This window comes from Leopardus geoffroyi, chromosome B4, assembly GCF_018350155.1.
Source record: "Leopardus geoffroyi isolate Oge1 chromosome B4, O.geoffroyi_Oge1_pat1.0, whole genome shotgun sequence".
Lineage (NCBI taxonomy): Eukaryota > Metazoa > Chordata > Mammalia > Carnivora > Felidae > Leopardus > Leopardus geoffroyi.
The window spans coordinates 81,638,098-81,666,083 of NC_059341.1; the positions used below are offsets into that span (position 1 = coordinate 81,638,098).

The window sequence follows — 27,986 nt, forward strand, 5'->3', positions numbered from 1 at the left end:
CAGTTGGGTGGTTTAAATCACAATTGATTTTAAAATCTGAATAAAAGAAATAGCTGTGTCACTTTATTGGAGAAAACAGAGACTTTCTGAAGTTATAGGACAGACAAATCAGACTATTTCTAACTGTGTGACAGGTTCAAAATAATTGTCTTAAAATTTTTAATATGTTCATGGATCTCATTCTAAATGGAGACATCATAAAATTACTTTTCCAAAGTTTTAGTCAATACATTGTTTTGAAATTTCTTTTCTTTTTTTTTTTTTCATTTGCGCAGATGTTTAAAAGCAAATTGGCTTCTTGACAGATTTGTACAGAGATATATAGAATCCATGGATCTTTCCTCCTGGTGGCATGTCTGAGCTTTGTCCACTTCAAGAAGGTGATGATGCATTCTATTTTCCAACGTTTTTATTTTGGATACCAAACTAAATATCTTGGGGGTAACCTCTTTTTAACTCTCACAAACTATTTAAATATTAATCTCTATTTGGGTCTAATGTCTATTCATGAAGTTTTAATTAATTAATTAAGTTATTCAATGTTTATTTTTGAGAGCGAGCGAGCAGGGAAGGGGCAGAGAGAGAGAGGCAGACAGAGTATCTGAAGCAGACCTGCACTGTCAGCTCAGAGCCTGATGTGGGGCTCGAACCCATGAACATTGAGATCGTGACCTGAGTCGAAGTCGGATGCTTAACCAACTGATCCATCTAGGTGCCTGTTTCATGGAGTTTTACTTCATTCTTTAGTTAGGTCCTTCTATCATAAATTGGAAGCATTATCAAGAATAAAATGAATATAAAATTAAAATTAAAGATGAGAACAAATACTTACACGTGTCTAAAACTTTCAGATATATTAAACTTACCACAAAAATAAAGTGAAGAGCTAAACAGATACAAAGAAATAATGCTTTATGCGTAAATGTCACATGTGCTAAATGGGAAGAGCATTGGATTTGGAGAGTCATATTAGAAAACTATGAATTGGGACGCCTGGGTGGCTCAGTCGGTTGAGCATCCGACTTCGGCTTAGGTCATGATCTCACAGTTCATGAGTTCAAGCCCCGCGTCGGGCTCTGTGCTGACAGCTCAGAGCCTGCAACCTGCTTCGGATTCTGTGTCTCCCTTTCTCTCTGCTCTTCCCCTGCTCACACTCTGTCTCTTTCTCAAAAATAAATAAAGATTAAAAAAAATTAAAACAAAAGAAAACTATGAATTAGGTAACTTACATGTTGTGTGCTGATGGACAATCACAATATACCTTAGATTTACTTTCTATAAAAGGGCGGGGCAAATCATACCTAACACAAGTGGAGAACACAACTTTTAATGTCTTCCACAGGAGAAAAAGGATATTTTATGATACCAGTAAATAGATAGAAAATTTAATGTTTAATCTTGTCTTGTACCTCTTATCAGGTTCTTGCCATGGGTGATAAGGGGGCAGGGAACCACTCAGATGTAACTGACTTCATTCTTGTAGGCTTCAGGGTTCATCCAGAGCTCCACATTCTCCTCTTCCTCCTATTCCTACTGGTCTATGGCATGGTTCTTTTGGGGAACATTAGTATGATGGCAATCATTGTGACAGACTCCCAGCTGAATACACCAATGTTTCTTTCGAGGCAATCTCTCCTTCATTGACCTCTCCTACTCCACTGTTGTTGCCCAAAAAGCCATGGTCAACTTCCTGTCTGAGAAAAAGACTATCTCTTTTGTAGGTTTTGTGGCTCAGCTGTTTCTTTATGCATTTTTCATGGTTACAGAAGCTTTTCTCCTGGCAGTCATGGAATATGACCGCTTCATTGCCTTATGCAACCCTCTTCTTTACAGTGTGCACATGTCAAGACGCCTTTGCACTCAGCTGATGGCTGGTTCCTATCTCTGTGGCTGACTCAGTTCCATCCTCCAAGTCAGCACAACATTCTCAGTGTCTTTCTGTGCTTCCTGAGTCATTTATCACTTCTACTGTGATTCTTACCAAATTGAGATCTCCTGTTCCAATCTCTCTGTCAATAAGATGGTGTCTCTTAGTTTGGCTGCCTTCATTATTTTGCCTACCATAGTTGTTATTGTAGTATCTTACATGTACATTTGACCACAGTCTTGAAAATCCCTTCCAGTGGAAGGAGAAAGAAAGCCTTCTCCACCTGCAACTCCCATTTGGGAGTGGTAAGTTTGCTCTATGGGACTGTCTCCTTTGTGTATCTCACACCTCCAAGCAATCCTGAACTGCGTAAAGTGGCTTCAGTATTTTACGTATTGGTCACACTCATGTTAAATCCTCTGATCTACTCTTTAAGAAACAAGGATGTCAAGCAAGCTTTGGGAAAAATCCTATGGAAGAAAAAATCTCTATACTAATTCTACTTTCTTGTGATTTTCTCATTAATGCTCCCCCTTTCATTGTTTCATTCTGATCTGCTTCTAATATGGGGTTAAGCGTGAGTCACTTATGAGTCCTTTAAGTTGATTATCCCACAATGAATTATTTTCACTGAAGGAATAGTACATCCATTATTTACTTTTCCCTAAAAGCAGTGTTATATCTTCAGCATCAATGCAATTTGTAGCCCTTCTACAAACAGAAATAAACTTCTCACTCTTTCTAGGTATAACTTTATGCTAGTGGGTAAAGGAGGATACAATTTAGTAAGATGAAAAATTACTTTGGTGGAATGTTGAGCAGTCTCAGACACTCATGGTAACTTCTTGTATCTATCAGTGACCAATGTCCAATGTGTCCAACATTGTATTCACTACCCATTACCATTAGATATAATAATATATAAAAGGTAAGTACATCACCTTTAAAAATACAACATTTTCCCTTCTCCACCTTATTGTAATCTATTTCCCTTGATATTCGGAGTTAATAATCTCAATCTATTCCATAATCCACTTCTTTGGCTAGTGGCATTTGGAATCTAAAATCAGTATGCATCTTAACTACTACTTTTAATTCAACTGAAATACATTATGTCTCTTGGTAGGAGTATTCCTCCAATAGGTACTAAAATTCTCTAAGCCAATAAATATTACAGCCCTAAACATAGGAATCTGATATTTTTAAGTGGGTCTTCTGGTATAAATGAGAGATACCACCCATATCTTTACTCCTTGTTCCTCAAAACAGTAGATTCTGGTAAAAAATTATTATCAGTGTGAAAACATTAAACTGGTCATATAATCAGAGAAAATAATTTGAAAATAATGGATAACTTGATAATCTTATAATGATTTGTTTCTTAGCTGAATAGTGGTAATTCAACAGATGATTCTGTTTTATAAAGGTATTTATTTTGAGTAATCAGGTACTTGAAAAGACAAGGCATCTGGAAAGCAAGCCTGATTTTTTTTCTAAGTCAATTTTTCATAGAGAACTCTCAAAGAAGCCACAGACGTGTGTTATTGGGCCAGCCATGTGACAGAGCAGGTGTATTGGGAGAGTGAATAACCTGTTAATAGAAATTGCTTATGATTTAAGGCTCTGTTAGTTTTCCAGTTCCACTAATAAAATGTGTGATTTGGAGTACTTCTGGAAATGCCCACTTTATGATTCAGCTCAAAATGCCCAGTTTAGGTGAGCAGCTCAGGTTCCAGGGTTGTCTAGTGCATTATGAGCAGGCATTCAGAGTCCACTAGAACTCTTTTGAAAACCACACCTTTTCACAACATAGTATTTGATTTTTTTACATTTATTTATTGAGAGAGAGAGAGAAAGAGAGTGAGCAAGCACGTGAGCAGGGGAAGGGCAGAAAGAATGAGAGAGAGAAATCCCAAGCAGGCTCTGCACTATCAGCAGACAGAATGCTGTAGTGCTGCTTGAACCCACGAACTGTGAGATCATGACCTCAGCAGAAACCAAGAGTCAGATGCTTAACCGACGGAGCCACCCAGGTGCCCCATTTTTTGAGGAAGAAAACCCTTTGTTTCAAAATGTAGGATTATTTTTATTTAAAATCTTATTGGAGCATATCATTGACTCTAGGCATATTGATCTACTATAAAATGTTGTAGCTCCATTGGATTTACTAGACCAGGAAAGCCAAGCAGCAGAGTCTGGACCATGTGGCAAGCTTATTTTTTTAAAAAATATCCAGGAAGGTCAAGTGCTTTTTGTCAAAACCTCTTAGAAAAGAACATATGAAACAGTTGCTTTCAGTTTGAAAGGCCAGCAATACAGGTTCAATACTATGTCCTACCTCAGGAGAACATCAGCTCTCTAGCCCTTTGTCATAATTTAGTTGGCAGGGATCTTGATAACCTCTCCTTTCCATGAGATATCACACTGTTCCCTTACATTGCTACCATTAAGTTGACTGGATGTAGGGATAAAGGAGTAGCAACTACTATAGAGTTATTGGTAAGACATTTGCATGGCAGAGGGTGGGAAATAAATCCAGCTAAAATTCAGAAGTCTTTTACGTCAATGAAATTTCAGGTGTGGGGCATATCAAGATATCCCTTCTGAGGTACAGGATATTTTGTTGCATCCAGTCCCTCTTAAAACCAGAAAAGAGGCACAACACCTAATGGGCCTTTTGGAATTTTGGAGAAAGCTTATTCCTCATTTGGGTTTGTTACACGGACCCATTTATGGAGGGACTTGAAAAGCTGTTAGTTTGGGGTGGGGCCAGGAACAGGAGAAGGCTGGGCAACAGGTGCAGGCTGCTTGTGCAAGCTGCTCTGCCATTGGGAACACATGATCCAGCAGATCCAGTGGTGCTTGAAAGGTCATGGCAGCTAGAGATTCTGTTTGGAACCTTTGGCAGGTCTCTATAGATGAGCCACAGCATAGGTCTTTAGGGTTTTGAAGCAAAGCCCTGCCATATTCTGCAGATAACTACTTTCCTTTTGAGAAATAGCTCTTGGTGTGTTACTGGACCTTGGTAGAGACTGAACATTACCATGCAACCTCAGGTGACAACCATGAACTGGGTATTTGTCTGACTTGCCAGGCCATAAATTTGGGTGTGCTCCATCATCAAATGGAGGCAGTATATATGTGATCAGGCTCAAGCAGGCCCTGAAGGCACAAGAAAAGAACCTGAAGAAGCAGCCAAACACCCATGTTTCCCATTTCTGCTACACTGCCTTCCTCTCCCAGGCTGCTCCTATGGCTTCATGGGGAGTTCTCTGTGGTCAACTGACAGAGGAAAAGAAGTGTTGGGCCTGCTTTAGAGATGTTTCTGCATGATATGCAAGGACCACCTGAAAGTGGATGGCTGTAGTTCTCCAGCCCCTTTCTGGGACAGTCCCGAAGGACAGTAGCAAACAAGAATCTTCCCAGTGGGAAGAACTTCAAACAGTGCATCTGTTTGTTCACTTTTCTTAGAAGAAGTGGCCATACATGCAATGATATACAGATTCATTGTCTGTGTTCAATGGTTTCTGTAAATGGCTTGGCACTTAGAAGGAACACAATTGGAAAATTTGTGACAAGGAAATTTGGGGAAGAGTTATGTAGAAAGATCTCTCTGAATGGGCAAAAAATGTGAAGATATTTGTGTTCCATGGGAATGCTCACCTTAGGATGACCTCAGCAGAGGAAGATATTAATAATCAAGTGGAGAAGATATAGCCCATTCTGTGGACATTAATCAGCATCTTTCCCTAGCCACCCTGTCATTGCCTAATGATTTCAGGAACAAAGTGGCCATGGTGGCAAGGATAGAGTTTATGCATGGGCTTGGTAACATGGACTTCCACTCACCAGGCTGACCTATTAGGGCCACTGCTGAATGCTTAATCTGCTAGTAGCAGAGACTAAGACTGAGTTCCCAGTATGGTCCTTTCCCTGAGGTAGTCAACCAGCTACCTAGCAGCAGGTTGGTGGTAACAATGGACCGTTTCCATCAAGGAAGGGGCAGGGTTTTGTTCTAACTGAAATACACATTCTAGACATGAATTCACCTTCCTTGAGTGTAAAGCTTCTGCCCATACTACTGTATGGAGAAAAATACAGTATTTTTCTGTATGGAGAAAAATACAGTATTTTTCTGCCCATACTACTGTATGGAGAAAAAGAATACTTTATTTACCATCATGGCATTACATACAGCATTGCTTCTGATTAGTGAATTCACTTCATAGCAAAAAGAGGTTAGCAACATGCCCATACTCATGGAATTCTCTGGTCTTAACATGTTTCCCACCGTCTTGAAGCAGCTGTCCTGCTAAAATGGTGGAATGGCCTTTGGAAGACCTATTTATATCACCAACTAGGTGACAATACCTTGCAGGGCTGGGGCATTGTTCTCCAGAAGGCTGTATATGCATAAATCAGCATCCAATGAATATCACTGTTTCTTCCCTAGCTAGGATTCATGGGTCCAGAAACAAACGTGTGGAAATGAGAGTGGCATTGCTCATTATTACCCCTAGGCACTTACCTGCCAATTTTTTGCTTCCTCTGCCTGAAGTTATATGATATGCTGGCCTAGAGGTCTCCAATGATTGGATGATTTGGGGTTACCGTGGCCTTGGACCTTGGCAGAAGTTTGATTGGGTCCAGGGTTCTACAACAGAAACCATTTCGTTGTGTTGGTGCTTGGGCCTCCTGGAATGCTATAGATTTCTGGCCGTGACACTCCCAGTTTATTCCCTCCTTCTGGCTTGGTGAGGTCCCTCAGCTGCACAGCCTTTGGGCCAGAGCCCCTTTTCTATATCTACCGGAGCCACTGGGGAGAGGGGCTGATGTGCTGTGATTCTGAGTTGGGGGAAAGAGGTATCCATGAGAGGGGCTTGCTTGATAGATGACCTAATCCAGACTCCTTATAGATGATCAGGTACCAGGGGGCTTCTGGCACCCAGGACACCCAGGTGTTTCTCATCCCAGGATTCACCTGCCCAACCCAGGTGGGAGTTGGGCAGGAGAGAGGGGGAGAGAGTGAGTGCACAAGTCGGGGAGGGCAGATAGAGAGGGAGACACAGAATCCGACGCAGGTTGTAGGCTCTGAGCTGTCAACACAGAGCCTGACCTGGGGTTCAAACCAATGAACTGTGAGATCATGACCTGAGCTGACATTTAACTAACGGAGCCACCCAGGTATTCTTTAATTTTTTTATTAATGTAAATAATCTTAAGATGATTTTGATTTTTGCATCGTAGCCACATTTAACCTTTGTACTACCAAAATTAAAGGTAAAATGAAAACGAAAAATATTATTCCTATGGTTTTATTTATTCTTTTTGATAGGTCTTTGATATTGATTCCTTGTATAGAAATGCTAACCTACGAATTAATATGATAAAGCTAATGGCACACCAGAACATAATTTTAAAAGAAGTGCCAGAAAACTTTCAGAGCCCCAGTTATTCTTGACTGTGGATTTACAAATACATACATCGGCTATGAAGTAGTTCTCTCTCTGAACATCAATAACCATAAGCAAATCACATAGACTAAAGTTGTTTTTGTCGTTCCTTTGTCAAAAGAAAATTATTACATTTGTAAGTTATTCCATGTACCTTCAGATATATCTTTTCTCCCTTGTAGTTATAATTCTTGAAAGATTATTTTGGATTCAATTGGGTGAATATTCATCTTGAAAGTTATTTATGAAGAAATCTTTTCTTCAATTATACAATGAACTATTATAGCTCAGAATGGAACAGTACAAGCAAAATACTCAACGTGTTCATACTTTGATAAATAACTGAAAAAGTACTACCCATAAGTATGATATGCAATTCTAGGCAGTGCCCTACTTACCTATATTAAAAAAAAAAACAAACATCAGAGGAAGGGATAGCATACTTATCAATTTATTGATTTATAGGTCAGTGCAAGCAAGGAAACTTTGATGAAAATGTAATGGGAGCCTTATATACCCGCTCCTTGCAACTCCCCCCGCCCCTGCTGTGACTGTGCAGACTCTAAAATCAAGTACAATTCCAAAGTACAGTGAAAAGGAGACAGAGACAGAGAAACAGAGGGAAAGAGAGGTTTGCTAATTTGAAAACAAGTCAGTGAACTATAACTGAGGGAATAGTACAAAGTTAATCTTTGGTCCCTCCAACACACTGGATACTGACCAATAACATAGACCAATATAAACACACCACAGTTCTTGTGAGGGAAGCTTTAGTCTGTTAAGGGAGCTTTTTTTTTTTTCCTTAAACAGATTTCATTTATATTGTATTAAATTTGTACAACACATTGTGTTTGCCACAATGCTGCACAGTGTGGATTTTGGGCTACGTCATGTCACCAACGCCCACAAGAGCTCTTGAAGGAGTATTTGATGAATTCATCTAGCTGTCAGTCCACGGTCTGTCTTCACGGTCACACAGTATGTTCACTGAAGGAACAGTCCCTCAGAGTAGCCACACAGAGTAACAGGTACCATCCCCTCAAATGCTCTCAATCTCACACCCCCTGACTGAAGTGCACTGAAAATCAAGTTAATTGGAAAGCCACTGTCAATGGGTAGTACATTTTCTTGGTTGAGAAAATGCTCAGAAGAATCTTACAGTACCAGAGACCAGGAATAGTTTGTCACTTTTTCAATGATCTTAGGAATTTCCAGACACACAATCTCCATTATTCAACTTCATTTAAACAAACAAACGTGGATGGAACTGGAGGGTGTTATGCTAAGTGAAGTGAATCAGTCAGAGAAGGATAAATATCATATGTTTTTACTCATATGTGGATCTTGAGAAACTTAACAGAAGACCAGGGGGAGGGGAAGGGGGAAAAAGTTACAAACAGAGAGGGAGGGAGACAAACCATAAGAGACTCTTAAATACAGAGAGCAAACTGAGGGTGGATGGGGGTGGGGGAGAGGGGAAAGTGGGTGATGAGCATTGCAGAGGGCACTTGTTGGGTTGAGCACCGGGTGTTGTATGGAAGCCAATTTGACAATAAATTGTATTAAAAAATAAACAAACAATTCATGAGCATTTCCTCCTTATTTTGTTGTGAATACATGTCTTTATGTTAATGCAACGTAAGATGTATTGACTTTCTGTCGTGATATCTAAATATTGGCTTTTGTTGGTATCACTGTTTTCCAGTGTTGTTGAGGTAGGTTTGACGTGTAACACTGTATACATTTAAGGTGCCCAGAATGATGGCTTGGTATGTGTATATTATGAAACGATTACCACAATAAGATGAGTTAAAAAAAAAATCCATCACCTCGGACAGTTACTTAAAAAAATGTGTGTGTGTGTGTGGTAAGAATATATAAGATTTATTCTATTAGTAAAGTTCAGGTATACGGTAGCATAGTGTTAATTATAGGCACTTACTGTATAGTAAGTTCCCAGAACTTACTCATAACTAGAAGTTTTCACCCTTGAAGTTTGACTATCCTCAACCGTTTCCCCACCTTTCAGCCCCTGGCAACCATCATTCTATTCTGTTTATGTTTGGCTTTTTAAAATGCCACCTATAAGTGAGGCCATAAAGTATTTGTCTTTCTCTGCCTGACTTATTTCTCATAGCATAATGTCTCCACAGTTCACCCCTGTTGTCACAAATGGCAGGATTTCCTTCTTCTTAGTGGCTGAATGATAGTCCTTTGTATATATGGGTCACATTTTCTTTATCCGTTCATGTGGTGATGGACACATAGATCCAAGAGAACCACAAGGGAGAGATATTCAGGAGCTGGGGAGGGTTTCTGAAGAACCTACAGAAACCCATTAGTGAAATAGTCATTTTTTCAAGATTTACGAGGTGTGTGAGTGGTTTGGGTAGATCATAATAACAGTATCCATCAAATGAGAATTTCTCTGCTCTCCTTTTGCCTTCCTACACTCTAGTTATGGAAGGTTAGCAAGATGGAAGAGAAGAATTCCTACACAATGAAAGAGAGAATTGAAACTCAGTTCTGTTCTGCTACTGTAGGTGACTTTTGTTCAGCAAGCTCAGTATAGGTGAAGTGTTATAAGTTGTGACATAGGTATTTATCCATTTCTTTGGTGAATTTTACATCATGATATGACATCTATTCTGATATGTGGTGTATATCGTATGTGTATTTCCAGCTAAAATATCCATGACGCTAGCTTCATACACCACTCCTTTTCTTTAATCTGTAGATCTAGAGTTGCCTATCAGTACCATCATGGTGAAATCTGCCAGGGACCTTCTAATTCTACAACTTCTACTAGCCTTTTAAATAAGTAATACTTCAGATGCTACACTATTAAAACAATAGTATCTTATGTAAAAGTTTTTCCTATTCAAAACATAAAATACATATTACACATATAAGCTTATTTTCCAGAGATATCTACTTTTAACACTAGTGTGTCTTCATATATCTGTATAAATATTATTTTTCATTAAAATTTTTTTAATATTTAGTTTTGAGAGAGAAAGACTGTGAGTGGGGAAGGAGCAGAGATAGAGGAAAACAGAATCTGAGGCAGGCTCCAGGCTCTGAGCTGTCAGCACAGAGCCTGATGTGGGGCTCAAAGTCACAAACTGCGAGATCGTGACCTGAACTGAAGTTGGATGCTTAACCAACTGAGCCATCCAGGTGCCCCTTATTTTTCCTTTAAGGGGAAAATTAATAGAAAGGGGAAAAACATATATAGAGACAAGTTTTAAATTCAATTTTTACCTATTTATTAATTTTATTTAGTGGTTACATTGTTTTTTTTATCATTCATTTTCTATGACTTATCATTGGCCTTTTACTTCAAGTGTGGGTTAACCTGCAAAATTTCAACATAATTTTTAGGATCTTTAATTATATAAACATTTGGTGAACTCATTGTGTGCCAGAGACAGTGTTTATGCTGTTTCAAAATCTCCATCTTAAAATTTATATTCATGGCAATGCAGGGTCTTTGTCACATCAGATTTTGATCCTAAATGTGATAGAGTAGAGCTACATTTTTTTTCCTTTTAAGCTAAAAGTTAGTGTCATTCATTCTGTTATCTGGAGATTTTTTTTTTTTGTAACCAACATATTCATGTAGGCGTTTAGATATGCATGCTGCTCAGAAAAGTGGACACATCAGAATAAGTTACTGCTAAAATTTACTTACAAAGTTTCCATTCTCAAAAAATGTCTCACTGATTTTATTCCAGAACTCTGTATAATAAATCTTTTTTTAAGTTTTATTTTATTTATTTATTTTTGGATTTTTGTTTTTTTAATATGAAATTTATGTCTAATAAATCTTAAATCTGGTTATATTTGGAACAGATCCAAAACGAAAGAAAAAAATTCTGCCTTTTTTTCCTGAAGATATTTGAAGTTCTACTCCATTGCAGATGTAGAGTAAACTTTTTCACAAGCACGAATTTTTATTACGTTCTTTAACTGTAAGTAGGATACCACCTCATCTGCTTATTTAGTTTCAGTATGAGATTTAGATTGGGGAAGAAATGTCTTCAAACTTGGATAACCAATGTAGCAGTAAAAATAGTTAAGAAGGGATGGATCTGGTGGTGATTTTCCAGTAAAAAATGAAAAAAATGATGAAATTTAACATAGAGCACAGAGAAAGTTTAAATATCACCATTATCAGCTTTCATTAGAAAACGGAATTAATCTTGCCTATTCTGAAAAGCTTAACTGTTGTAAATATATAATTAGTGCCTGTTATCATCACCGTAGTTATTACAAATTGAATATTTGGATCAAGAGGTTAAGAATATTGTTTCTGAAGCTAGAATTCCTGATTTAGCATGGGCTCCTCCCATTGATATTAAATTGTTCTACACATCAGTTTTACCATCTCTGCAATGACACAAATAGTACCTAAGAAGTTGAGACTAGTAGATAACATTATTTTGAGATTAAAATATGCAGTCTATAAAAGTGCTTAGAAAAATGCCTTACACAAACTGAGTTTTCAGTACATTTAACATAAAAATTTTTCACTGCTGTTGCTGCACATTACTCCAAAAGCCTTTTTTAGAATAAGGAGATATAAGTGAATTCAATAAATAAACAATAAATGAGTATTTATGATGCACTCCAAATTGTGGTAGGTGCTAAAGGCCTTGCAAAGCAATGAATTCCATCCTAAGGAAGCTCAAAATCCAGTTGGGAATGAAAAAATTATACATATGAAGCAATCAAAGTATAGATAGGTACTATAATATGTGGAATAACTATAACTATATTTAAAAAGAGTAGGAACAAGAGGTACTGAAATTGGTTACTGAAGCAAGACAGTCGTGTATAGTGCACAGATCTGAAGTGGGTCTTAGATGTTGGTAGGATTTAGACCTAGACTCAAGGAGAAAGAATCAGGGATAATTGAAGTCAGGGTACTAAGCCTAGACAGAGCAAGATGAGTGGATTCAAAGTGAGGCAGCCCATTGGTTTCATGAGGTTTTAATTTGGAGAGTAATAAAAAGCCAAATTTGTTAAATAAAAATTGGGAACTAACAAAATTTCTTAAGAAAGGAGGGACATGGGAATGCTAATTCAGATGGTGGAGTAATAGGAGGACCTCATGCTTGCCTTGTCCCTCAAACACAGCTAGATAAATATTGAATCATTGTGAACATCCATGAAATCTACCTGAGGACTGATAGAACAAACTGCACAATTACAGGGAGAAAAGAGGCTACCTCATGGAAGGTAGGAGGTGCAGAGACATGACTTGGGGAGGAAAGAATCACCTGCATCTCCTGCATAAGGGAGAGAGCCCTGATCAGGGAGAGTGGAGAGAGAGGAGGGAGGGAGAGAGAGAGAGAAAGAGAGAGACAGAGAGAGAGAGAGAGAGAGAGAGAGACAGGGAGAGAGAGGAAGGAGGGAGAGAGAGTGAGAGAGAGAGAGGGAGAGAGAGATAGAAGGGCACAGAGCATTGCATAAGAAAAATGCTTCCCTTAAACCATTAACAAAGAAAATGAGAGGAGCTGATAATCACAAATTTTTATAAACAGCAGAGCTCAAAGTCTGAAGTTTTAGAAACATGCGCCAATGCCAAGGTGGAGCCTGACAGGTAAAGAGGTGCTCCTGTGGAGAAGGAGGGCAGAGGCCTGGGAGTGGACAGCATGATCTGAGAATCCCCTGGGGTTGCACTGTGAGACAGTTTCCTTTATTGGAGTACATCTGGGAGAAGTGACAATGCCTCTCAGGGGTCAAAAGAGATGGCAGGCACCATTGAGTTGCCCCATTCATTGATTGCTGAGGGCAACTAACCTGGACGCTGCACTTTTTGTTGCTCTTTGCCACAAACTGCAAACCCGTATGTGGTCATGTGACTGCCCTTCTAGGACAAACTGGCACAGAGGATCAGCATGGTTCTGTGGCATGCTGGCTCCCTAAAATTTGGAGTTTTGAAACCTAGTTGGTGTGCCTGAGAGAAAACACAGGAGCATTGGGCCACTTGGTGGGCAGATGGCTCAGACACAGACATGGTGAAGACAGGGATCTGATGGAAGCCTGGGACACAAGAGGCAAGAATGTTTGCTCTTCTTAAGGGCTTCCTAAACTGGCAGGCCTGAACTCCCCTCTCTAGGGACAAGAGAGAAAACTGACGCCATTTTTACCCCTGCCCATCATCATGGAAGGACTTCGGTGAGTAGCACAGAGCTAACAGTGGAGACTTGAGCCACTTACACCAAGCCCCACCACCCTGCACTCTGCAGGTGCTTCTGAACTAGGGCAAATATGCCTGATAATCAAAGCAGCAGCAAGCTTCCTCCCCAGAAGACTGGCACAGACACTCTGAACCCACCAAGTCTACTGGCCATAGAGTGCTGCAAAGCTTCAGCTCTAGGGGGAATAGGATCTGGTCTGTTTTAGCAAGCAGACCAAAACACTCCTAGTTAACACCTGCCACACAGTGGATAAAGTTCAAATAACCCCCAAGGCAGGCAAGGAGAAACTCTGTGGAGGATTGATCTGAGAGAAAGAACAGCCAAAACACATCAGCAGAGTGAACATAGCATATACCACAAAAACTTCCTGAAGCACCAGACCCTGGCCAGTATATGACCTCTTTTTAAAAAATTATTTGTTTATTTAGAGAGAGGGAGAGAGACCAAGAGGGAGCTAGAGAGAGAGAGAGAGAGAGCACATGAACATGGCACAGAGAGTGGGAGACAAAGTCCCAAGGAGGCTCTGTGCTGTCAGCCCAACATGGGGCTTAATCTCATGACTGCAAGATCATGACCTGAGCAGAAATTGAGAGTCAAACACTTAATAAACTGAGCCACCCAGACACCTCAACCTCTTCTTAATATAGCCATTACTAACAGGAGCAGGAAACATAACAGGCTTTTCTAACACACAGAAGACAGAGATCTAGGCAAAATGCCAAGATGGAAGAACTCATCCCAACTGAAAGAACAAGAAGAGGTCACAGCCAGGGATCTACTCAAAACAGATATAAGTAATATGCCAGAACAAGAATTTAAAACAACAATCATAAGGATACCAGCTGGGCTTGAGAAAAGCATACAAGACACCAGGAGGTCCTTTATTGCAGAGATAGAAGAACTAAAAACTAGTCAGGCTGAAATAAAAAATGCTATAACAGAGAGGCAAAACAGACTGGAGGTAATGAGAGGTCCTTTATTGCAGAGATAGAAGGACTAAAAACTAGTCAGGCTGAAATAAAAAATGCTATAACAGAGAGGCAAAACAGACTGGAGGTAATGAGAGGTCCTTTATTGCAGAGATAGAAGGACTAAAAACTAGTCAGGCTGAAATAAAAAATGCTATAACAGAGAGGCAAAACAGACTGGAGGTAATGAGCATAAGGATGGAAGAAGCAGATGAATTAATTAGTGATATAGAAGATAAAATTATGGAAAATAATGAAGCTGAAACAAGAGGGAAAGAATATTGGATCATAAATGTAGACTTAGGGAACTCAGAGACTCTATAAAGCACAATAACATTCATATTTTAGGAGTCTCAGAAGAAGAGAAGGAAGAGGGGCAGAAAGTTTATTTGAGCAAATTAGACCTGAAAAGTTCCCTAACCTGGGGAAAGAAATAGACATCCAAATCCAGGAGGCACAGAGAACTTCTATCAAAATTAACAAAAACAGGCCAACACCAAGACATATTGTAGTAAAACTTGCAAAATACAGAGATAAGGAAAGAATCTTAAAAGTAGCAAGGGAAAAGAAATCCCTAATCTATACACGAAGACAAATCAAATCTGATTTACAACAGATCTCTCCACAGAAACTTGGCAGGCGAGAAAGGAGTGACATGATATATTCAATGTGCTGAATGGGAAAAAATATGCAGCCAAGAATACTTTATCCATCAAGGATGTCATTCAGAATAGAAGGAGAGATAAAGAGTGTCCCAGACAAACAAAAACTAAAGGAGTTTGTGACTACTAAACCAGCTCTGCAAGAAATATTAAAGGGGACTCTGAGTGGGTAAGAAAGACCAAAAGCAACAAAGGCTAGAAAAGAAGATAGAAAATCTCCAGAAACACCGACTTTATAGGTAATACATTGGTACTAAATTCATATCTATCAATCATAAATCTAAATGCAAATGCAATAAATGCTCTGATCAAAAGACATAGGGTATCAGAATAGATTAAAAAAAAAAAAAAACAAGACCAATCCATATGCTGCCTACAAGAGACTCGTTTTAGACCCAATGACACCAGCAGTTTGAAAGTGAGGAGATGGAGAACAACCTATCATGCTAATGGATGTCAAAAGAAAGCCAGAGTGGCAGTACTTCTACCAAATGAACCAGATTTTAAACCAAATACTGTAACTAGAGATGAAGAAGTGCACTACATCATAATAAAGGGATCTACCCAACAAGAATACCTAACTATTATAAATATTTATGCCAACAACTTGGGAGCACCCCAATATATAAAATAACCAACATAAAGAAACGCATTGATAACAAAACAATATTAGCAGGGAACTTTAACACCACATTTACATCAATTGACACATCTTCTAAGCAGAAAGCCAACAAGGAATCAGTTGCTTTGCGTGACACACTGGACTGGATGGGCTTAACAGATATATTCAGAACATTTCAATTTAAGGCAGCAGAATACACATTCTCTTCAAGTGCACATGGGACATTCTCCAGACTAGATCACACACTGGGTCACAAATCAGGCCTCAACAAGTACAAAATGATTGAGATCATACCATGCATCTTTTCCAATCACAATGTTATGAAGCTTGAAGTCAACCATAGGAAAAAATTGGGAAAGCCCTCAAATACATGGAGGTTAAAGAACATCCTACTAAAGAATGAATGGATTAACCAGGAAATTGAAAAAGAAATTAAAAAGTACATGGAAACAAATTAATATGAACACATGATAGTCCAGAACCTTTGTGATGCAGCAAAGGTGGTCATATGAGGGAATCATACAGCAATACAGGTCTATCTCAAAAAGCAAAAAAAGTCTCATACACAGTGTAACCCTACACCTAAAGGAACTAGAAAATCAAATAAAGTCTAAACCAAGCAGGAGAAGGGAAGTAATAAAGATTAGAGCAGAAATAAATGATATAGAAACAAACAAAACCCCCACCAAAACAGATCAATGGAACTAAAAGCTGATTCTTTGAAAAAATTAATAAAATTGATAACCCCCTAGTCAGACTTATTAAAAAAAAAGAAAAAGAAAAAAAGGCAGAAATCATCCAGATAAGTAAAATCACAGAGAGGAGAGATCACAACTAACACCACAGAAATATAAATAATTATGGGAGAATATTATGAAAAATTATATGCTTAATAAACTGGGCAATATGGAAGAAATGGATAAATTCATAGAAACATATAAGCTACCAAAGTTGAAACAGGAAGAAATGGAAAATTTGAACAGACCCTAACCAGCAATGACATGGAATCAGTAATCAAAAATCTCCCAAAAAACAAAAGTCCAATGCCAGATGGCTTCCCAGGGGAAATTCTACAAAACATTTAAAGAAGAGTTAATATCTATTTTTCTCAAGCGCTTCCAAAAAATAGGAAAACTTCCAAACTCATTCTATGAGGCCAGCATTACCTTGATTCTAAAACCAGGCAAAAATCCACTACAAGGAGAATTACAGGCCAATGTCCCTGATGAAAATGGATGTGAAAATTCTCAACAAGATACTAGCAAACCAAATCCAATAGTACATTTAAAGAATTATTCACCACAATCAAGTGGGATTTATTCCTGGGCTGCCAGGGTCATTCAGTATTCACAGATCAATCAACATAATACACCACATTAATACAAGAAAGGATAAGAACCATATAATCTTCTCAATAGATTCAGAAAAAGCATTTGGCAAAATACAGCATCCATCCTCAACAATGTAGGCCTAGATGGAACAAACCTCAACATCATAAAGGCCATATACAAAAGATCCACAGATAATATTATCCTCAATAGGGAAAAACTAAGAGCTTTCCCTCTCAGGTCAGGAACAAGACAGGGATGTCCACTCTCATCTCATATCTTATTCAACACAGTACTGGATGTCCTAGCCTCATCAAACAGACAGCAAAAAGACATAAAAGGCATCCAAATCAGCAAGGAAGAAGTCAAACTTTCATATCTGCATGATACTCTATGTAGAAAACCTGAAAGACTCCACCAAAAAATTACTAGAACTGATATATGAATTCAGCACAGTCACAGGATACAAAATCAAAGTCCAGACGTCTGTTGCATTTCTATATACCAATAATGAAGCAGCAATAATGAAGAGAAATCAAGGAATTGATAGCATTTACAATTGCACAAAAACCAAAAGATAGATAGGGAAAACCTAACCAAAGAAGTAAAAAGTATGTACTCTGAAAACTATAAAATGCTTATGAAGGATATTGATGATGAATCCAAAAAATGGAAAAACATTCCATGCTCATGGATTGGGAGAATAAATATTGTTAAGATGTCTATACTACTCAAAGCAATCTACACATTTAAGGCAATCCTTATCAAAATACCACTAGTATTTTTCATAGAGCTAGAACAAAGAATCCTAAAATTTCATGGAACCACAAAAGACCCCAAATAGCCAAAGCAATCTTGAAAGAGAAAAGCAAAGCTGGAGTCATTACAATTCCAGACTTCAAGCTATATTACAAATCTGTAGTCATCAAGACCATGTGGTGCTGGCACAGAAACAGACACATAGGTCAATGGAACAGAATACAAAACTCAGAAATAGACCCACAACTATATTGTCAACTAATCTTTGACAAAGCAGGAAAGAATATCCAGTGGAAAAAAGACAGTCTCTTCAACAAATGGTGCTGGGAGAACTGGACAGCAATGTGCCGAAGAAAGAACCTGGACCACTTTCGTACACCATACACAAAAATAAATTCAAGATAGTTGCAAGACCTAAATATGAGACAGGAAGCCATTAAAATCCTTCAGGAAAACACAGGCAACAACCTCTTTGACATTGGCTGTAGCAACTGCTTACTAGACACATCTCTGGAGGCAGTGGAAACAAAAGCAAAAATGAACTATTGGAAGTTCATCCAGATAAAAATCTGCACAGTGAAGGACACAATCAACAAAACTAAAAGGCAACTGATGGAACGGGAGAATATATTTTCAGGTGACATATTAGATAAGGGGCTGTATCCAAAGTCTATAAAGAACTTATGAAACTGAACACCCAAAAAATAATCCAGTTAAGAGATGAGCAGAAGACACGAATAGACACTTTTCCAAAGAACACATCCAGATGGCTAACAGACACAAGAAAAGATGCTCAAAGTCACTCATATTCAGGGAAATACAAATCAAAACCACAATAAGGTACCACCTCACGCCTGCCAGAATGTCCAAAATTAATAACACAAGGAACAACAGATATTGGAGTATGTGGAGAAAGGAAACCCCCTTACACTGCTGGTGGGGATGTAAATGGGTGCAGCTACTGTGGAAAACAGTATGGAGGTTCCTCAGAAAGTTAAAAATAGGACTACTCTATGATCCTGCAATTGCACTACTAGGTATTTACCCAAAAGATACAAAAATACTGATTGGAAGGGGCATGGGCACCTCAATTTTTATAGCAGCATTATCTACAATAGTCTAATCATGGAAACAGCCCAAATGTCCATTGATTGATGAATGGATAAAGAAGATGTGGTATGTGCATACACACACACACACACACACAGTAGAATATTACTCAATTACTCAGGTATAAAAAGAACGAAATCTTGCCATTTACAATGACATGGATTGAGCTACAGTATTATGCCAAGTAGAATAAGTCAGCCAGAGAAAGACAAATACCATATGATTTCACTCATAATTGGAATTTATGAAACAAAACAAATGAACAAAGGGAAAATAGGAGTGGCAAACCAAGAAACAGACTCTTAACTATAGAGAACAAATTGATGGTTACCAGAGGGGAAGGGGGCAGAGGATGCATGAAATAAGTAATGGGGATTAAGGAATGCACTTGTGATGAGTACTGGGTGATGTATGGAAGTGTTGAATCACTATATTGTACACCTGAAACTAATATTATACTGTATGGCAACTAAGTGGAATTTAAATAAAAAGTTAAAAAAAAAAACAAAAAAAGAAAAGAGTGAAAAAATTAAAAGAACATTTTAGAAAGACAAATTTGGAAGGTTAAATAATACGAATGTTCAGGAGAATAAGATAATTATGTAGGATAATTTTTTTTTGGTTGTATCCAAGTTGAAGTGCAGGTTTCCAAGTATTAATTATCACTGTAGCAGTATACTTTTAAAAATTATATTGCTGAACTTGATTAGCAGTGTTGGACTTGATTATTTTAAGTACTGGATTACAAATATTTTCTCATAAGCAGGAAAAAACCTCTCTGACCTCAGCCACAGCAATTTCTTACTTGACACATCCCCAAAGGCAAGGGAATTAAAAGCAAAAATGAACTATTGGGACCTCATGAAGATAAAAATCTTCTGCACTGCAAAGGAAGCAATCAACAAAACTAAAAGGCAACCAATGGAATGGGAAAGATATTCGCAAATGACATATCCGACAAAGGGCTAGTATCCAAAATCTATAAAGAACTCACCAAACTCCACACCCAAAAAACAAATAACCCAGTGAAGAAATGGGCAGAAAACATGAATAGACACTTCTCTAAAGAAGACATCCAGATGGCCAACAGGCACATGAAAAGATGCTCAACGTCGCTCCTCATCAGGGAAATACAAATGAAAAGCACACTGAGATACCACCTCACGCCAGTCAGAGTGGCCAAAATGAACAAATCAGGAGACTATAGATGCTGGCAAGGATGTAGAGAAACGGGAACCCTCTTGCACTGTTGGTGGGAATGCAAACTGGTGCAGCTGCTCTGGAAAGCAGTGTGGAGGTTCCTCAAAAAATTAGAAATAGATCTACCCTATGACCCAGCAATAGCACTGCTAGGAATTTACCCAAGGGATACAGGAGTGCTGATGCATAGGGGCACTTGTACCCCAATGTTCATAGCAGCACTTTCAACAATAGTCAAATTATGGAAAAAGCCTAAATGTCCATCAACTGATGAATGGATAAAGAAATTGTGGCTTATATACACAATGGAATACTACGTGGAAATGAGAAAGAATGAAATATGGCCTTTTGTAGCAACGTGGTTGGAACTGGAGAGTGTGATGCTAAGTGAAATAAGTCATAAAGAGAAAGACAGATACCATATGTTTTCACTCTTATGTGGATCCTGAGAAACTTAACAGAAGGCCGTGGGGGAGGGAAAGGAAAAAAAAAAGGTTAGAGAGGGAGGGAGCCATACCATAAGAGACTCTTAAACTGAGAACAAACTGAGGGTTGATGAGGGGTGGGAGGGAGGGGAGGGTGGGTGATGGGTATTGAGGAGGGAACCTTTTGGGATGAGCACTGGGTGTTGTATGGAAACCAATTTGACAATAAATTTCATATTTAAAAAAAGGAAAACATTTTCTCATGTAATAGAAAATATTGTGTTATTAGTTACAGTAATTTAATAAATAGGCTAGGAGCTCATTAAAAGTTGTTACCATTAGTAATTTTGAATTTTATCACATAATGCATCTGTATTTTAATGAGATATTTTAGACTTTGTGAAAAAAGGCTGGATTTACAGGGATTTAACAAGTATACATTTCTTATATTGATTAACAAATCTTCATAAACCTGTAGGGAAGCTTTCTCAAGCAACCTGGAATTAGTTATGTCCAAAACTTATATCAATGAAGACTTAGAAGGCTATATGATATAACTTCCATATGTCTAAAAACATGAGGAACTCACTAATATTAGTGTCCCCAAATATATTTGAATTGGTTTTTATAACAGAAATATAGGCTAAAGCCAACAGTCTAAAATATAAAAAAAGGTTAAATATAAAATACTGCAAACTTGGGGGAAATAGTTGAACAGACAGAAGAAGGGGTAGGAAAAATCCACAGAACAAGAACAGGGAACATTAGACTTAGGAGCAATTCACATAAGGCCAAAACAGAACAAAGCAAAACAAGTTTCTTTTGCCTGCAAGATTATTAAAAGGCAATATGCTAAAAAAACCCTTCAGTCTTATATGCCTTAAAAGAGTTATAAATCACAAGTAATTAGGAGTGATATTTCAAGGGGATAGATTATATGCAGCCTGATCTCAAATATTGGCAATGGATTATTTGACAGACCCCACCAAGATAGCAATCATTTAGTTGCTGTTGAAGGAAGATCTAAATAAAAAAATAAGAACATTGAGTCCAGAAATGAGAAAACTATAGGGCAATAGTGTATTTGTCTTTTTAAATTTTGAAAGGATGTCATTTAGAGGATCAAATGGAGGGATGCCTGGGTGGCTCAGTCAGTTAAGCATCCGACTTCAACTCAGGCCATGATCTCACAGCCCCGCATCGGGCTCTGTGCTGACAGCTCGGAGCCTGGAGCCTGCTTCAGATTCTGTCTCCCTCTCTCTCAGCCCCTCCCCCTCCTGCAATCTGTCTCTCTCTCAAAAATAAGTAAACATTTGAGAAATTTTAGAGGATCAAGTGGAGATATTCAGTGTTACTTTAGAAAACAGAATTTTGGGTAGAGGCTTTGAGAGGTGGGGAGAAGTTACAAAGAATAAAACAATCAGGTGTGTAGACGTTACAGAAGAGCAAACTGTAGCTTAATATAAAGAAAAAAACTTTCTAACAAGGAGTCTTGTCCAAAATAACTTTGTAATTGTCCCGAGAGTATTCAACAAGTGCTCATCATGTAGTCCTCATGGGATGGCCCTGGAGTTTGCTCTTGTTACAAAATTATAATTGACTTATTTTCAGTCCTCTCTCAGAGGGACTTCTTCCTCCAAAAACTTGGTGTCTTTATTTTAAAACTTTATGCTGCAATTCTCTGAAATAGTTTCATGGGATTGGAAAACACTGTGACTACCATCGATTCTGGTTAGTGCTATTTTTGTAGGTCATCAGGGACTGGGGAGTCTTGTTACTGGTCTTAAATTTCCATTTGCCCCATCGTCATTCTAAGGCCGGCAAAACATGTCAGCATGGGGGCAGAGATTTTCATGGCGTTTGATTTCATAGATTCATTGGCTCTTATTTCAATTTTGGTAGAGAAATACCTATAATTCTCCAAGAGAAAGATTCCTAGTCTATCATTTTCACTCAGTGTTCAGGAAGACAGATACAACAGGTTTTCAAACAAAATTATATAAAAGAAAGAGCAAACTTTAATAATAGGTAATGGGAAGTTATGGACCTATGGGCAATGCCACTAACAAAGAACATAGTCATACCATGCTTAAGGAGGTTGTTATTTTATTGGGGATTAAACAATGTTTGAGATGTTTACTTTTGGACGTTGTCATTGACAGTTTTATTCTTAAAATACATCTTCTTTCCTAGACTGAAAGAAGAAGAATTTGAATCTCTGCAGTGTCACATGAAAAAGTTCACAAGATAGAAAAGAAATATAAGTTCAGGTAAGAATAATTATAAAGCAATCTTATCTATTTTTGTCACATAAAATAGCCATGGACATTTTCTACATGCTTAAAAGATATTTTTTTGAGTATCAGAATGTGGTATGCCATATATTAAAGATTATCAAAGTGAGAAGAAACCCCCGTGATTTACATTCCATTGCTTGAGGAAAAAAGCATGGCTAAATCAGACTGGCAATATGATAACTGATTTTTAAATACAGTATTAGTGACATATATTCTATTTTCTCTTGTTCTTTCTCCTTTCCACTGCTTAGAAGACCTCACAGTCATAAAAATCCACCATTATCACTGTTTTGAGTATTTCATACCTAATATTAACTATTTTTAATTCATTTATGAACAGAGATGAATCTTTCATCATCCATATTCTCTAATTTTGTATAAAAGCAATAAACAATATTATCTTACTATATTTTATTACTCTAGGTTAGACTCATCACCTTTTCCTTAAAGGTACATTGACAACATTTTCTGAACCAAAAATCGTGACGCAATTTGGTCCGAATATAATATGGAGCATTTAATGTGAGGATTGTCCATACTAAGGTTGCTGTGGTCATAGACCCTCATAGCTAAAACTTTTATTATCCTTAGTTTGGCATTAAAAAAATATGTTCTTGGGGTACCTGGGTGGCTCAGTTGGTTAAGCATCTGATTTCGGCTCAGGTCATGATATCACGGTCGTGAGTTTAAGCCCAGCTTTGGGCTGCATGCTGACAGCTCAGAGCCTGAAGCCTGCTTTGGATTCTGTGTCTCCCTCTCTCTACCCTTCCTCCACTTGACTCTGTCTCTCTCTCTCAAAACTAAATAATAAAACGTTAAAAAATGTGTTATTTCAAAAGCTAGCAGTGAATTTATTATTGAGCATTCAGTAATGCATTAAATGTAGTTATAATACTGTAATAAATATTTCATATCTAGTATCATTTCATGCCATAAATTAGTATTGCATTCATTTCTCTTTATCTTCATAGTCAGTGATAAGCACAATACTTGGCACAGAATTGATGCTCAAAAATATTGAATAAACACATTAATGGATAATAATCAGACAGATGAAAATGCATATCTTTGAACTATTAATAGCTTACTTTTATTGCTATAGCATCAAAAAAGCAACACCTGATTTGTATATGAACTTAAGAGTTTTTCTCCTGATCTATCTCCTTCTCTACCCCCTTCTCCTTTTTATTTATTTATTTATTTATTTATTTATTTATTATTTTTTTATTAAAAATTTTTTACATTTATTTAGTTTTGAGAAACAGAGTGACACAAAGTGTGAGCGGGGGAGGGGAAGAGAGAGAAGGAGACACAGAATCTGAAGCAGGCTCCAGGCTCTGAGCAAGCCCTCAGCACAGAGCCTGATGCGGGGCTCGAACCCACCAACTGTGAGTTCATGACTGGAGTCGAAGTCGGAAGCTCAAATGACTGAGCCACCCAGGCGCCCCCCCCCTTCTCCTTTTTATTTTTTATTTTTCTTTAAATTTTTTTTTCAACGTTTATTCATTTTTGGGACAGAGAGAGACAGAGCATGAACGGGGGAGGGGCAGAGAGAGAGGGAGACACAGAATCGGAAACAGGCTCCATGCTCTGAGCCATCAGCCCAGAGCCTGATGCGGGGCTCGAACTCACGGACCGCAAGATGTGACCTGGCTGAAGTCGGACGCCTAACCGACTGCGCCACCCAGGCGCCCCCCCCCCTTCTCCTTTTTAAATAAGACCAAAGGACAAGATCTATGAAGCTTGTGCCTCCTTGCAGAAAGAAGATTTATGTGTGAAAAAATTTTAGCATGTCTTTAAAGGGCTTCCTATTTTCTTTAACAATCATCTTTTTCCCATTCCAACCAAACCAGTAAACGATGACTGATGCTTGAAACTGCTCTATTCAGCTTTATGCCTAAAAAAAAGGCTTTATTCTATTACTTCTAGAATAAAATATAATCATTCTCATGTATGTTAACCTGTAAACCTAATTTATTCCCCCACTTCCTAACAAAACCATATTACTATGCAATTACTTGAATGGGTTTCAAATATATAGCTGGTGAGTGGAGTGAGGAGAGAGAATAGTAATATATTTCATTAATATTTCCCCCCCTTGTTTTGAATCTATATGAAATAATTTCATGTCATTCTTTGACAAAGTTGTTGGGAGAGGCAACAAATGAAAGAAACAAAGAATGTCATGAAAGCTTTTGGATCTGAGGGATTTTTGTGGACAATTGAAAAACAAAAAGGTAAACTTCTTACAATTGAAGAAGGATAGAAAGTCAAGGAGCAACTGAGTACTCTCTACTTTTGATTGCTCCTAAATCATCCATTTTAAATTTACTAAAGACATTTTGTGTATTATTTGCTGGTTTTCATTATTCATACCTCTCCTAGAAAACACGAATGACACCTGGTTTAAATGCCACCAAAGAAGAAAAGATGTGTGAGGGAGGTCATTCTTAATTGACAGTGAGTGTGTTGTTTCATAGAAAAATAACAAAAAAAATGTTTCAAATGAACTAAAGTTGCCTTGGTTGCTTAGCAAGTCACCCAAAACCAAACAGATTAATTTAGATGCTGCTAGAAAATCAACATTTATTTTGAAAGCTACTGAGCTTTTACTATCAGGTTAAGAGTTTAATAAAACTTGCTATCTAATCTATTTTTTTTTTATACGAGCAGGCTTTTGGTTTGTTCCTCACTTGGAAGTTTCTAATTTTCTTTCAAGTTCAGAAGTTGGAGATGACATGGATTTCTTGACAGACTTATTTGAGAAAAACAGTATCAATAAACTTTACAGGATAAAAATTATGAAGGCATCGATCACATTTTACTTTCTCATGTAAATAAAATTAGATGATTTCCAGAAGTTGAAGTCTGATTTTATTTTTAAAGATCTCAAGTAAGACAATTAAGTCTTTAGTAACTTACTTGCTGTTGTAAGAGCTCTTTTTGATAGAAAGTTCATATTATCTTGACATGAACTTTTATCTTCCTTTTCTTTCATGAATTATTTTTATTACTGTGTTGAAACAAAGTATTATTACAAAAAATAAATATAAAATTATAAGTCAAATTTAACGAAGTGTCTTTTTCTTAGTATGAAGAGTTAGACTTTACTATTTTTGAAATCACAAATGACATCTCACAAACCACCCATATGACAAGGTAGTTAGATATAAGGAAATATCAAATTTTGTTGTGTTGAAATTAACAGTAACTTTGAATAATACATATTTCACTTGGAGTTCAAATTCTTGTTTGAACCTTAACTAGTTGTGTTACCTTAACCAGTTGTATTACCTTAGGCAAGTCTAGTATCTTTCTTTAATTTACTCATGTGTGTAAACTTAATGGTGTGATAGATTTGAGAGTATTCTGTCAACTATGAGGTCTTTTTAATGTGAGTGTTATGCGTGATGAGAGAGAAATAGTGGAAACTTTATGTGTTGACTTTCTGTTATACTTTTAAGCAGAAATTTGCCATGGGTGACAAGGGAGGAGACAACCACTCAGAAGTGACTGACTTCATTCTTGTAGGCATCAGGGTCCGTCCAGAGCTCCACAGTCTCCTCTTCCTACTATTCCTGGTTGTTTATGGGATGGTCCTTCTGGGGAACCTTAGTATGATTGGCATCATTGTGACCGATCCCCGGCTGAACACACCAATGTATTTCTTCCTAGGCAATCTCTCCATCATTGACCTCTCCTACTCCACTGTTATTGTACCCAAAGCCATGGTCAACATCCTATCTCAGAAAAAGACCATATCCTTTGCAGGCTGTGTGACTCAGCTATTTCTTTATGCACTTTTCATGGTCACCGAGGCCTTTGTCCTGGCAGCCATGGCCTATGACCGCTTCATCGCCATCTGCAATCCACTCCTTTACACTGTCCGCATGTCAAGAAGCCTCTGTATCCAGTTGGTGGCTGGTTCCTATCTCTGTGGCTGGGTCAGTTCCATCCTTCAAATCAGTGTAACATTCTCAATGTCTTTCTGTGCTTCCCGAGTCATTGATCACTTCTACTGTGATTCAAACCCCATCGAGAAGATCTCCTGTTCCAATATCTTTATGAATAAGATGGTGTCATTCAGTCTGGCTGTCCTCATTATTTTGCCCACAATACTTGTTATTGTGGTGTCTTACATGTATATTGTGTCTGCAGTTTTAAAAATCCGCTCCAGTGAAGGGAGGAAGAAAGCCTTCTCCACTTGCAGCTCACACCTGGGAGTTGTAAGTTTGCTCTATGGAACTGTTTCCTTTGTCTATCTCACACCTCCAAATAACCCTGAACTTCGTAAAGTGGCTTCAGTATGTTACATTTTGTTCACACCCATGCTGAACCCTTTAATCTATTCTCTGAGAAATAAAGATGTTAAAGATGCCGTGAAAAAAGTCATATGGAAGAAAAAAGTTTTACTTTAAATCTGCTTCCACTCGTTTTACTGTTTCTTGCCCCAGTTGATTTTGTCTGCTTGATCTTCCAGACTCAAGCGTTTAAAGCTAGGGTTAATTTAAAAAATAAACACCCCCACTAAAGAAAAACCCACCTTTAACTGTTTTTATTCCGCAGCATTAATAAATAATATCCTATAAGGAAAGCTCCAAACAACATATTCACTTTTTCGCAAAGCAATGTTAAATCTGAAAGTTCTGGACACCATGAAAATTTGCTGCATTTCTACAAAGAGTTATGAATTTCTCATTCTCCAGGTAATACGTTGTTACGTACATGGGGAAGTATAGAATTTTATAGTTTCTCTTCCTTGTATGCCAAGGTAAAATTGAAGTACAGAAAATACTTAGTATAATGATTAACTCAGAAACTGTGTGAGCCAATGGTTTATATGCAAATGATACTCCATATAAATCTTAGTGTTGTATCTTGTTTTCGATGTCATGCAAAATATTAGAAAGCATGTGCATAATGAGGAGGAAAAGGAAAGGTAAAATAACCAGCGATCTTTGTTAAATTAAAGTGGCTAAAGTAGAAGAAATATGTGAAAATTGCATTGATTTTGTAAATTAAGATATTCTATTTGACTCTCCTTGAATGGTACGGCCATTTCTACTTTGCTGTCACACAACGAAAA

General features: G+C 37.7%; 1 protein-coding gene and 1 pseudogene across 1 annotated transcript; both read left to right on the forward strand.

Annotated features, from left to right (window-relative positions):
* The first annotated feature begins 1,428 nt into the window (after positions 1–1,428).
* On the forward strand, positions 1,429–2,364 carry LOC123591655 (annotated as a pseudogene).
* A 24,012-nt stretch (positions 2,365–26,376) lies between these two features.
* On the forward strand, positions 26,377–27,318 carry LOC123591694 (olfactory receptor 9K2-like). The gene has a single exon (XM_045466265.1). The coding sequence runs from the start codon at positions 26,377–26,379 to the stop codon at positions 27,316–27,318; it is 942 nt and encodes a 313-aa protein (XP_045322221.1).
* Positions 27,319–27,986: the final 668 nt, after the last annotated feature.